The 14733-nt window shown below is 35.5% G+C and overlaps 1 protein-coding gene across 1 annotated transcript in view; it reads right to left on the bottom strand.

Moving 5' to 3' along the window:
- LOC110448349 (A disintegrin and metalloproteinase with thrombospondin motifs 18-like) overlaps nucleotides 1–14733 on the bottom strand; it is a 112032-nt gene that overhangs the window by 62850 nt on the left and 34449 nt on the right. Inside the window, exon 2 of the mRNA XM_021494536.1 lies at nucleotides 3761–3821. Coding sequence (XP_021350211.1) covers nucleotides 3761–3821 — 61 coding nt within the window. The remainder of the gene's footprint in view (nucleotides 1–3760; nucleotides 3822–14733) is intronic.

Consider the following 14733-nt stretch of genomic DNA (forward strand, 5'->3'; position numbering starts at 1 on the left):
GACAGGCTTGGTGTATTGGGTTTACGTAGCGTCCTATCAGAAGACAGGCTTGGTGTATTGGTTTTACGTAGTGTCCTATCAGAAGACAGGCTTGGTTTAGTGTTGGGTTAAGTGTCCTATCAGAAGACAGGTATGCATGATGATCGCATCTATTAGGACAATAGTGGTAAAAACACATGTTTATATCCCCCTCATGGAAGCGCCATTACCTATTTGTTACACTTACATAAGTCTGTACATTACACCATTGTATCCATCAGTATTCTGTGTGTAATAGACATGGAATGTAATATTGTTGAGAAGCTGTGTTTGTTACTATACAAACCAAATATTTGCGGAATCCTTTGTCTCGCTGAATGTGCAGTGAAAAAAAATCGGCCATCAACATCAAGTTAACTATGTTTTTTGCTGCAGTGGGGTATCAGTAATACAGAAAAATCCCTGCAATTCATCATGTATAGTTACAGTCAGTGATTGATACACACCGTGTTGTCAGATATCTCAGGAGTACAATTTGTTTATCAGTAAAAACAGTTATACAACCTGACTACATGTTTTAAAATGTAGTGCTTTTGCTAAAAGGGAGATAACTGTTATACAACACTTGGGTATAATATAAAATGTAGCATATACCCTTAAATAGAATGAAATTCATTTAGTTTACGAGAGAAATGTCTTTTGGTATATTCATACTACAGGTATGCAGAGCAATTGTCATGACTGGAAGTATGGTAACACTCAACACTCTTAAAAAGGACACACAGACAGACAGACAGGATCGCCATGGAGACACAGGCCCAAGATGAGGTTGGAGGTCCTAGATCAACCCCCCATTAGTTTGATTTAAATGAGGCTTCTGTCAGTTTCCTTATGTCTTCTGAATAACATGTTTAGTCAGAATAAATGACACAATGCCATAAATGTCAAATACCAAGAACACACTTTTTTTTTATCCCACCTACAGAGCTTCGGAAAATACACAGTCAGAATAGATAAACCGACAGTAAAATTGAAAATTTGAAAGGCTAGAAAATTACTTTGACCCACATGTGTTTTTTTTATTTTACTTCAGTCTCATCTTTTTCACCAATACACCAAATTCTTTTATGACCAAATTCCTGTCTGAAGTCTTGAATTGATACAGCCATTCCTTTGGGGGTTTTTCAGCTAAATTTCTTTTTTTTTAAATTCTTTATACCAGTGGTAATTAAAAGCTCAAATAAAAATTTGTTTCATTTCAACATTAAATATTCTGCTACATACTGACATCACATCATTAACCGGTTGCAGGTATAAAAAGTGTGAATTTGTAGATCAACGTTTCCACTCTTTGATGTTAAAAAGGGAGAAGGAAATTATTTTTTTCATTTATATCCATTGCTTAAGAATCTTTTTTGCGATCAAAAATATCCAATTTTGATGTCATATTTTTCATTCCAGTTATAACAGCCTCAGGCTGGTGGCTAAAATCAATACTTTTAAATCTATTTCATATTAAATTTCATCTCTGTTTTATCTTCGCCAGCTTTGAAAGCATTCCAAACATATCTTAAATTTAAATTAGCTTTTTACAGATATTTCTATATATGTTTTAATTTTCCAGCTGAACTCTTCAGTTTTGAGTCCACATAATCAACATTTCATCTGGCAATATAAATTTTTCATACAATATTTTTCAGTTTTAAACTTCCTCTCTTAGTCGTTTTAAATGTAATGCTGATATCATTGTGAGGTTTAGCTGATCAGGATTACATATTAATCGGACTTAAAACACAAAAATAAAATTCATATTTTTATCAATTGTTTCATTGTTTTGTCTTCAAATTATAGAATTTTGTTCATAGATATGTAATGTACCTTAAAATAACCAGTGCATGTGAATCACTTTCTCTTCAAAAGGAGTTTAACTCATTCACCCCTGAAGACGCATTTGAACTCTTCCAATTCAAAAGGTTGGAATAGTTCATTATGAAATGTATGGGGTCAATGAGTTAATGGAAGTGTTTGTCATGATTTTCTCCAGACATAGGATTTACCTTTCTGAAGCTTCAACAGATGATGTATTTAATTTCGACGTGAAAATGCTTTCTCTCACCATAAACCAACAGCCCTGGATAAACATGTCATCTTGCTCAAATGGGGGTAATAAACATGTTTGAAGCTTTTTTATATGTTGATAAAGAGGTCATGGCCGTTTATATACACTTTGACTACAGAAGAAATATGTAATATTATATGTATATGCCTTGTTACAAACTTTCGTTAGTATGATGTCACAGTTTTCTGCAATACTACATGGCAGTGTATGCTGTTACCAACACAATCTTAATATCTCGGATATAAATCTTACAATTCCATATGATCCCCGAGTTAAAATACCAGAGGTCAATTTTGGTCAATAACCCTGCAATGCCATGCTCACAAACTTGTGCTGGAAACTGCTTTTCTTCAATGTTTTGATATTTGATATCAATGTCATTGATATAAAATTCATTTCGACATGCAAACTAAAAATCAGATATCCTTCACTAACAACTCATTCATGTTTCAGCAAAAAACAAGGCTTTGTAGAGCAATATATACTTAATCCCCCAAAACATGCAGATTTGTGGTGAAACAATGACATGGTTTGATTTTTGATACTGATGTATTTGTGTTGTGTAGAATGTAATGTTCTATTTATAGGAAAGATGACCTTGTTCTATGACCTTAATTCAGACTAAAAAAAATCCCAAACAAGTATTTTCCATGAGGAAGCAGTGCATAAAGTTTGAATTGAAATCAGCCAAGAGAATTTGAGCTATTGTGAGGAAACCAACTCAGGAAAGTACTTTTCAGGAAAAACACTGTATGAACTAATGTGTCGATTAGATCCATGGGAATTGAAGTTACAATGTTGAAACAGATTTGGGATGATGAAAGATGTACAATGTATAAGGTAATTCAGATATCCTTAACCCAAACACAAATCACAGATAGCATACACCCTTAACTCTAATGGAAGCATAGACACCATCTAGCCTACTTCCTTTGCTCAATTTGCTTAGCTGCTTGTGCAATGAACACACTCTGTAGTAATATGATAGTGTTTTCTGCTTTCTTCACATTCCAAAGACATTATATAAATATGACATTCATTAGCAGGTGACAATGGGTTTTTGAGGGTTGACAATATGCACTGTCACCTCCTAATGAATGTCATATCTATTTTGTTACACCAAAAGTCTTTGTAGCTCAAAAATGGCAGGAAACCTCGATAATGACATCTTGTTTGTTTATAGTTTGCTGTTTACAATCGCTATCGCACCGGCGCTTGATAAAATTGGCTGTTGCCGTCAAACGTTCTTGTGACCATCACGGTGGGGAAACGAAGCGGTGAACGCACATTTTTCGCGCATGATATTTTTCACTGTCTCATGGCAATATCACCCGCGCCCCTTAAAACCAATGTATTTTCGGAGGGTGACAGAGATTTTTGTTTAATTTTCTCCCAACCAATCAAATGGCTGGAAATTCACTTCAGGTGTAACAATAGTAATTGAGACCTTGAAGTTTTATAGGACTACTTCTAACATATCACAAGACAAATTCTGGCTCAAAAAGGAAGCTTATACAATAATACCATGAAATGTAGCTCAAATTAAAAAGGTTACCTAAACATGATCTAATTTAATCTTCAGTACATATATATATCTACTAATTTGTCCAGCTAAAAACAATGTGTATCAGTTAGATTTGTCACGCAGTGTTTGTGACTTACCTGTGGGTAAGAATTGAGGACTCCCTGAGTTTTCATGGGCAGCACTCCTACATATATGTATCTGTAAAACACAAAACATCACATTACAGTTTATGTCAGAACAAGTCACTAACAGATCACTACTCATCATTATCTCTATCACAGCTTAACTCTTTCATCCCCATTTAACGTTAGTAGACTCTACCATGCATTGATCTGGATGAGTCCATTATGGTCTACAGTGAGTGGTGAAAGGGTTAAGCTTAAAGGATACTCTGCAAATTGCAGAGAATTCCACTTCAAACCTATGGGTTTTTTTCCAGACTTTGACCTCTATCTGAATCAGGTCATAAACCTTTTAAGGTTTACCCCTGACATCTATCTTCATTAAGTTTTACCCATGAATTGTCTCACAATTTGGTCACCCTATTAAAGTTTGACCATGATCTCTGCAGTCATTACTACACTCACTGGGTCAGTTCATCAGTTCACCTGTGTAATATTGGTCATTACAAGGTCAAGTAATCAAGGTTAAAGGTCATTTAAACAAGAGGCCCAAGGGCCTTAGCGGTCACCTGAGTTATATCATAGATACTGGTAGCTTTATTTTATTGTTTAGATGTGATGTGGAAATCAGCATGTAAACTAAGTGAAATACAATACTTGTCATGTCATCAATGGATAAGAATTTGAAAATATTGGTAAATGTTCCCTTTGGGGCCCCGCCCTAGCCCCTGGGGATGGGGCAGGAATCCTAATTTTACAAAGTAAAACTCTCATTTACCCAAGATGATTCTGACTAAGTTTGAGCAATTTTCTGCTGAAAATAGATAAAATATATACCGAAAAGTGTTATTTCCCTATATAAACTATATTAAACGTTAACCCCTCCCCAAGGGAGAACGGATAGCTCGGGGTCCTGATATTTTCAATTTAAATAAAGCCCCTGATGATCTTTCTTTCCACGTAAAGAAAATCACTGTAGTACCTCTGAGTCTGGAGAAGAAGATTTTTGAAATATTGATTAATTTTCCCTTTGGGGCCCCGCCCTGGCCCCAGGGGTCGGGGTAGGAATCTCAATTTTACAATTTGAAACCATCTACCTCCAAGGATAATTCTCACCAAGTAAAAATAATTTCCTACAGAAAGTTGTCAAAATATACCCAAAAGTGTTATTTCCCTATATAAACTATAGTAAACTTTACCCCCTCCCCAAGGGAGAACGGATAGCTCGGGGGTCCTGAAATTTACAATTTAAGTAAAGCCCCTGATGATCTTTCTTTCCACGTAGAGAAAATCACTGTAGTACCTCTGAGTCTGGAGAAGAAGATTTTTGAAATATTGATTAATTTTCCCTTTGGGGCCCCGCCCTGGCCCCAGGGGTCGGGGTAGGAATCTCAATTTTACAATTTGAAACCATCTACCTCCAAGGATAATTCTCACCAAGTAAAAATAATTTCCTACAGAAAGTTGTCAAAATATACCCAAAAGTGTTATTTCCCTATATAAACTATAGTAAACTTTACCCCCTCCCCAAGGGAGAACGGATAGCTCGGGGGTCCTGAAATTTACAATTTAAGTAAAGCGCCTGATGATCTTTCTTTCCACGTAGAGAAAATCACTGTAGTACCTGTGAGTCTGGAGAAGAAGATTTTTGAAATATTGGATAATTTTCCCTTTGGGGCCCCGCCCTGGCCCCAGGGGTGGGGGTAGGAATCCCAATTTTACAATTTTGAAGCCTCATCTACCAAGGATGATTCTGACCAAGTTTGAAAAAAATCCATCCACTGGTTCTTGAAAAGAAGTTGAAAATGTAAAAATTTACGCACGACGCACGACGGACGACGGACGACGGACGACGGACGACGACGGACGAAAAGCGATTGGAATAGGTCACTTGAGCAAAGCTCAGGTGACCTAAAAATGCTACCTGAATGACTCAGATGATCTAGGTCTTTAATGCTACCTCAAATATTACTTCTACAAAACACATCAACTTTATACGTACGTTGATTGAGTAAAAAGCAAAATGTTTGGTCTAAAACTGTATAAAATTGACACTTGTGTACATTTGTACATATTCATCCACAGATGTACTTATCTACAAAGTTGTTATTTGGAAAATTAAAATTTGCTGAAACCAGAATGTATGGATTAATAGAAGTGGAATACAACTCAGAAGTACAACCTGACCACTATTCTTATGACAGGTATATATCAACATATATACTTAGATATCAATTCAAGATAAATGTATGCTATATTCTCTGTTTTTGTCAAGCATTCCAGTTCTGTATTTAAATGTTCCCTGATATCCCGGACAGCTTTCCATTAAATCATTTCTTAGTAAAAAGTCATTTGGCCCCATTCATTTTATAAAGTCACAATTTTTCCTCAGACTTGTGACAATTTTCTAGAATAAATGACACAGTGTGAATAGTTTATAACAGAAATTTGTTTTATTAATTAATTTCTGATGTTAATTGGGTCCAGAAATGGTGAGGCATCACAATAAACTGTGACTATTTTTGCCCAGTCATTCTGTTTTACCAGTGTCATCTGGTCATGATTTTGGCCGTAAACATCGTGGTTTCTCAGTAGCTTAAATAAACATCTCTTACAGTAATAAACATACTAATACCACTTGAATCTTGGACCAAGTCAAATTTATTTTAGGAGAATTGGACAAAAAAACATGTTATTACACAGTTTTTAGGGTTAAAACCTGTTAACAAGGTTCTGATCTTGTGACTTGGCAAACTGCTTAAAGCATCGCCCTTACTGCTTCTAATTCAATTCAATTCACATACAAACATAAACATTTAATATTAAATTTGGCGTAGACAAACGATAACTTTTCCTAAGGTTCCAAAATATACAACATTTATACATTTTTTTTAAGGAACATATAAAAATAATCATCAATATGCTCATGCATTACCCTCTTTTCATTTCTTTACAAGAAAACCGTATGTAGTTCCCAATGTATGTAATAAAATTGAAATAAATATTTTTGAAATGTCTTTAATCACCTATATGATATACATTCACCCCAGCCCATAAAATACTTGCCAAGTCACTCTATTTTAGATGAAAACTTCCATATGATTTTTAACATATTTTTGCTCACTTTTGATATCAGCATTACACAAGGGAGATAATGAATTATACAAGGGAGATAATGAATTATACAAGGGAGAAAATGAATTATTCAAGCATAGGTATGCATTATACAGGGGAGATTATGAATTATACAATGAAGATAATGAATTATAAAAGGGAGAAAATGAATTATTCAAACATTATAGGTATGCATTATACAAGGGATATAATGAATTATAATGGGGAGATTATGATGTTTTTTTCTCGTGATTCGACTGTGATATTCCTTATATTTTCACTAGTATACAGGATGTACTACAGCAATACTTTATCTTCATTACAGTTTCACAGCCATTAAGTATACAACCCCATTTCAAGTAATGTGATAACAGCTTCATAGCGAGGTCAAGCAAGTTCAAATTGAAAGATATCAACTTAAGTAGCACTACTTATCTTTGACACAGAGGTCAGAAAAAGACCTGAATCAATTCAAAATGAGAAGTACAACTTAAATGAATCAAACCTGATCTTCAATGACTTTAGGTTTAACAGAGCCGCAATACTGAATATCATTTAATGTAAAATGTCAATTTAGTGTTGGAGTTGATTCCAATGCCATCTTTTTGGAAAACGGAATTCTTGAACGAAAGTAGGATTAAGGGCCAACACTGTTTATTCCACTGGAAAACGTTCTAATCTTGATGAAATGAGTGCATCAGTTTTTCTTCTTTTTGCTGCTGGTGGAGGGGGAAAGAATAATAGAATCCATCCCTGATGTGAGGTATGGATAAGCTAAATCAAACCAAAGGGAAAAAATATTGAGGAGACACAAGGCTTTGCTGATCGAGGGTCTTTTGCTCAATCTTTTATCCAGAGGGTTTGAATTCCCTTATTCATACCTTATATCAGGGATAAATTCGATTTCTTGCTTATTACCTAAAACCCGTAAAAACAGCTGCTTTTCTAGTAAAGTTGTAAACAGTCCCCACATTTTGCATTTGCATCTGAAGCCGGTGATGGCAATTGTTAATGATATCAATGACCCTGACTGACCCCAAAACGTCATAAAATTATGTCACGAGCAATAGCACTCCTTGTGGGTCAGATAGAATTTTCCAGCACCTACAGAAATGAGAATATCTAGGTCTAGTAACCAATTGTACAGTTTTAAGGTTGGCCATCTTAGATTCTGATCAACTCAACAGAGCAATATTCCTTACATCTAATAGCATGTGAAAAGTAACAAAACTAGAACACTGACAGGTCAGTAAGGGCCCCGTCTTGTGGCAATATATCCCACATAATCATCAAGAAGCAATCTGCCCATATAACTGAGCTTGACGTTTGACATTTGGACTTCATAAAGAATCGCAAGGAGGCAAAATATACATTTTACATGTACTATGATGTGAGTCTTGTTTCCTTCCACCTCCATATTTGCTGGGCTAACAGAAATGTAAATACCGGTGCAATACTCATTTGTTAGCTTTGATTTGTTTTATTTCACCTTATATACCTCCTCCATCAAGAGCCAGGGTCAAAGTCAGAGATCCACTTTGTCTTTGACCTTTGGACCCAAATGACCTTGACCATTAACCCAGTGACCCTGATCTTTGGTCAGTTGACTTATTCTTTAATTCCGACCAACTTTGCTTCTTAATATCATAACAAAATGTTCATCAGTGAAAAATACAAAACTTGACCTTGACCCTTTGGACCCCGTAACCTGGACCTAAGGTCAGTTGACTCTGTGTTAAGTTCTGAACAGCATTGCTTCATAATGTCATAACAAAATGTTCATCAGGGAAAAGGTACAAAATTTAACCTTCACCTTTGACCCAGTGACCTTGACCTTTGGTCAATTGACTCCTTGTTTAATTCTGAGAAACATTGCTTCAAAGTGTCATAGTGAAATGTTCACCAGTGAAAATATACAAAATATAACCTTGACCTTTGCCCCAATGACCTTGACCTTTGGTCAGTGGACCCTTGTTTAATTCTGATCAATTTTGCTTCATCATGTCATAACAAAATGTTCATCAGTGAAAAGATGCAAAATTTGACCTTGACCTTTGAATCTAATGACCTTGACCTTTGACCTCCACTTTTTACATCAGTGTGTCTCTTTGTTTAATTCCGAACAACTTTGCTTCATAATATCATAGCGAAATGTTCTCCAGTGAAAAGCTACAAAATTTGACCTTGATCCCTGACCCGATGACCTTGACCTTGACCTTGACCTTGACAGACAGACAGAGTGATTACTATAGGGCACCCGTATCTCCGATACAGGGCCCTAATTACAAGTGGTCCAATAAAAAAAAATAACTTACAGAAAATTTCAATTAGACTTAAATGTATATATACGTGTACTTACCCTCACAGCGAAATAAACGTACATCATGTCTGAAGAATTTCCACACTTTCAAAAAGAGTCCATAGCTCTTTGTGAAATCTGTTGTAAAATCAATTTCATGATTGCTTAACCTGTACTTATGGATATAAGCAATGAGAAATACATTTTGTATATCAAAACTGAGAAATCTTAACTCATTTGAAAATGACCACTTATTGATTTACAGGGAGATTACTCCCACACAGATCAGAGACAACACAAAAAGTAACATATATCCTTAACTTAGTTGATCAGACTTGGCTTAATTCTTGTCCTCTGATGCTAACTCATGCTAAACAAATTTAACAGGTTCAGCCTCTCACTTCCAGAAATAAAAGAACAAATATTTATCAAGGCCAGTGGACTTGTTTACTGAACCCTGAATACTCACACTGATAGCAGGCTTAATTTGATTTAATTCCGTTAGATTATACAACTCATTACTATACCACTGCTGCAATAGTGCAAACGACTTCTGCCTGTCTGGGAAGCTTCCTCTGTTAGTAAACTAAAATCAACAAGGCCAAGGTTTATTGGTTGTCCATTTTAGTCCCCTCTTCTTGACTAACATTCAACAGCACAATGAGCCATAACTCTGTATATTACAATTTTCAGTTAATATTGTGACACACTGTTTCTAGGGGTACTTACATACACAATTTGGCAATTGCAGGCGAGTATATGAGATATGCCCACAAAAAGGCACAATTGGACAGACAAGAGATAGTAAAAGACTTTCGGTCTAAAATCTGGGGGACATAGTAATACAATTACTTCATGCCTGCATGAGAATCAAAACTATAGCCCAAAGGAGCTGGAATCAACTCGTCAGACTACCCAGGCAATTTTACTAGTTTTATGAAAATACATGAAATAACTTTAAAATACCTTTACGAATACCTTGTTAGGCTGTCAGCTGCAAACCAAGTTAGAGGCTTCAATGTGCAAAGTTGCTGTCATATGCGATATGTTTTAGGAACCAGTACAATTTTGAGTTTTTATCCCAGGCAGGACATGTGTTCATATAGACCTACTTTATCGCTATCCATGACATCTATAAATTTGGCAGGAAATACAATAAAGTATGGTTTTCTTAAATACAGTCAGATAGCACAAAGCCTTACATAATAATGGATTTTTTTTTATTTTTTTTTTAGTATCTTATGATATATATCTGCACCATATTTTCTTTCATCTTTATCAAAAAACATATCCTAATATTTGAAATGTCCTGAATTGCACTTTATTTTTATTAAACAAACTGGGTTATAATCCCACACCATCTGTGATGGGAAAGTCATATGAATTTGAAGGTAGCATTTGTATGTCAGAAGCATGGTCAGAGGAACAATGGTAGGATACTTTTCAACAATGTTAAATGTAAAAAGAAATATTTGGAACATTTTCACCATCACCAGGAAACAGCTATGTTAAATACCACACATAGATCCTGTATACGTAAGACATCAAAATCCAAGGGACTAATGTAATCCGGCCCACACATAAACTTGCCTCTGTCAATAGAGGCTTTGTCTGGAAGACAGGGAAAGCTCATACAATTCAAACGCTCAAAAGACTATGACATTGTTTCTAATGTGTGTGTTTTGTCGGTGTTTGACTGGAAGCACATTTTGGATGACAGTGATATTGTAACAATTGTCAAAGCGTACATACTAGACCAATTACTCTGTCTCCGTTCCTACAGTAATGACCTAAACATGAGACATTTATATCTGGCCTGCTGCACCTTGAACAAAAACCAGCACAATATGATCTGTGTGTGTTAAATCCTCAATGCTATGCTATTTACAATATTCTGGTTGAAGGATTTGAAAATGTGTACTCCACAACAGAAGTCTTTCCTCCCTAACAGGTGTTTCTTAATTAGATTTCTTTGAAGCCAACATGAGGTGATTTCGTGTTTTTTCTCCCTTTGTGTCATCCATTTTTATGCTGATAAAAGGCATCAGTGTTTAACAGGTGTCAGAGAGATTTTTGAAATTTTTATTACCATTTATAAAACATGTAACTTGAGTATATGATGCAAAACCATATACCAGCTCACAATACTTGGACCCTGTCTAAGTTGAAGGTTGAAAAAATATGGTGCGGTCTTCTGCATTATAGTGTGTAATAACCCATTTGTCAGCATTTGTTTCAGTGTTGTGTACTATTGACATGCCATATAAAGAAATTAACTTAAACTCGCTATGAGTTACACTTTCTGATACACTCAAACTTGATCATGTGGCCACCTCTATTAAAAGATCACCTGTATTAAGAGACCACTTTCATGTTCTCCAATCCAGTGAATTGAACCTGTTTTAAGGGAGGACCCACATGAAGAGATCTAGACCACCTGTGTTAAAAGATCACTGAAAAAGTTCTGTATTCTTTGTGATTCGTTGCAAAATAAACCTGTATAAAGAGACCACCTGTATTAATTAACCCCTTTTTGGACTTCTTGTGGGTGGTCTCTTAATACAGGTTTGACTGTATACTATATATACATGTGGTCTCTTAACCATATCACCACTGTAGACCATAATGGACACATCTTGATAGCAATGCATGGTAGAGTCTATTAAAGTTACATACAGGTGAAAGGGTTAATAGACAGGTAAACTAGCAGTTGTCTTTGACGATCCGGTCTCTATTTGATCACCAAAGATAAACTGGTAATGAATAAAAGATGGTCCCTATAGACAGGTATAGTCTCCAACAGACGAATCTATCATGCATGAAAATTGATTTCAACAGAATCAGAGCCACTGAGGAGTAAATGCCAAGTCTTTAATGAAAGTGAGTATCTATATTAGATGGGTGGTTTGAATAAAATGAGGTCTTTGGACATATCCTCAAAGCTTATGTTTGTTCAGAGGTCATATTCAATGATATTTCATAATTCACTACTCTGACCTGGCTCTTTCTGGTCAAGCATGATACAAGGAAGTATATATACCAACACAAAGAAACAAACAAGAAAAATAATAATAGATACACAAAAAAAAATACAAACCACCACAATTCTAGCATTTTCTATTTTGAGAACATGTTCAATTTTATTGTCATATAAAGGAGAAATAATGATGACTTGACTCAGACCTTTTATCCAAAAATATCTCACAACATGTGAATTCACTGTCTGGTTCAGATAAAAATAGACAGCATCTGTATCAGGCCAGAAAATGATTACATGGTGAAAAGGGATACTCCAGGTGCATATAACCAGAAGAGAAAAAAAAACATTCATAAAGACAGAAAAAAATATGTCTTTGTGTTAAGGCATATATGATAAGCATTTTTATTTTCATGCTGAAACATGATTATCTCCCCTTGCCCCCTGCAGAGCAAGCCACCTATAGATCATTTACATCTACTAAAGAATGCTATATGTCACTCACATACAGATCCCAAGGTCACGCCGACATGTATCCAAGGTCACATCTCCCCGATACACAGCATGCTTACGATATTAGAATCAGATATGGAGGTTACATTATATAGCATTACACATTGTCACTATCACCAACCAGTTCTCCCCATCATACCGCCAACAGTTAAGGATTTCTCCCTCTCACGTCAACAACAATTAAGGATTTCTCCCCATCACATGCCATTTGACAATAGAAAGTTTTCTTTGTTAAGTCAAATCCAATCATAGTATTCCTCCCGGAGCTTTGTAGGTAGATAGATTCAGGAAGATCTTGCATTATAACCTTGCATAAAAAAAGCCGAAATCAAGCACATCAATTACATCACTATTTGACCAAATGTTGTATGAAACATGTTCACCATAGTATATTGTTAGAATCACCATGCAAGATATTCCTGGTGATTTAAGAGTATTTCCACCACAGTTGAGTTGTAAAAATTTGAAGCTAATAAAAATGATAATTTCCAAAAAATGAATATGAATGTTCTTTTTCCAAATAATAAATGATTTTAAAAGCATATTGAGCCAACTAGCTCAGTGTAAAATCTTACTTGCTTACTGAAAAGTTTCAAAAGTTAATAATTGAAGATTTTTAAAAGTTCTGAAAGATGAAAAAAAAAAAAAACTTAATCTTCAGAAATGGATAGAGTAAGATGAAACAGCATCAAAATTGATTTTAAACTTTCAAATCCATAAAACTTGGTTTTATGGATTTGAAGAAATGAAACTGTTGTGTTAGCCCACAAAAAATAAATAAGGTATTATAGAAAATCTAATTATTTTGAGATTTCGCAAATATTTTTTTTGTTATAGTGTTCATGCAGTTTTTACATTTTTACATTAAATTTTATTAGCAAATATTATCCCTTATATCTCTAAAGTCTGAAATTTATACAACATTAGACATTTACTTTCAAAGTGGATCTACAGTATAATCATTAATATGTTTTTCTTAAGCATTGCACACAAATTTCCAAAAACACCTTATGAATACTTATCATTTTTTCTGAAAAATCTTTTTTTTCATATATATATTCAAGCCACAAGGAATTAACTTATTTAACAAATTTTTTACTAGATTATCTTTTTATATTGACTGCTTACTCAAAATAACTTCAGAATTATTCCGCAAAACACTGAAAAATCCACTGTAGCTCTCTGCAGGTTTCATAACCTTCCCTCAATTTTGTTTTGAATATATCTGAATTGCGGTTTGGCCAGGTAATATGGTTGATCATGGTTAAGCTGAGTTAGTCAGAGGAACAATGAAATGATTGGAGGTCCAGGATTCGATCTTCAAAACGTCTGGTTAATTTGAGGTTTTTGAAGTAAAACCAATTTTCATGATGTAATACTTACCATAACTTTAGTATGCATATACAATACCTACACCCATCTTTGTAGCCCAAAAACAAAAGATTCAAATATCCCTACCTCCCTACCGTGACGTAACCTCTATCTCGATGACAGAGCCACGGAGTGATCTCCCTTCCTCAAACCCCCTTTTATGGAGCCTAAAGGCAGCCAGGATGAGGAGGCAAGGGGAGGAATACAGGGTGGGACTCCATAAAGTTATGGTAAGTATTACATCATGAAAATTGGTTTTACTTCAAAAACCTCAATTTCATTTCAGTAATAATTACCATAACTTTAGTATGCGAATTCGTCTTACCGTAGTGGAGGCTTCGAATCCAGGCAGACCAGGCTGACGGAACAAACTCGAGACATGCTCAAGGTAGGGAAAAGGTTCAAGGAACCCCCCTAATAAAGCCCCGAAAGTAATTAAAAAATGGAAAACCTCCCCGTGAAACGAGCAGGTGTACCACCGTGGTGCCTGATAGCATACTATTTAAAATCACTGAATTACTGTGGAGGAACAGCCACAGACTGTGCAACCACCACCGGTCCAAGGGAATACAATCCATCAGAATGAGAGGCCAAGGACCGGAGATAAAAATCCGTGAAGGTAGTCTGTCCGCGCCAGAAAGCTGCGGACATGACCTCCTGAAAGGGGGACCCATTGAGGAGGGCCCATGACGCAGCAAGGGCCCTGATCTCATG

This window comes from Mizuhopecten yessoensis, unplaced genomic scaffold (assembly GCF_002113885.1).
Source record: "Mizuhopecten yessoensis strain PY_sf001 unplaced genomic scaffold, ASM211388v2 scaffold419, whole genome shotgun sequence".
Taxonomy (NCBI): Eukaryota; Metazoa; Mollusca; class Bivalvia; order Pectinida; family Pectinidae; genus Mizuhopecten; species Mizuhopecten yessoensis.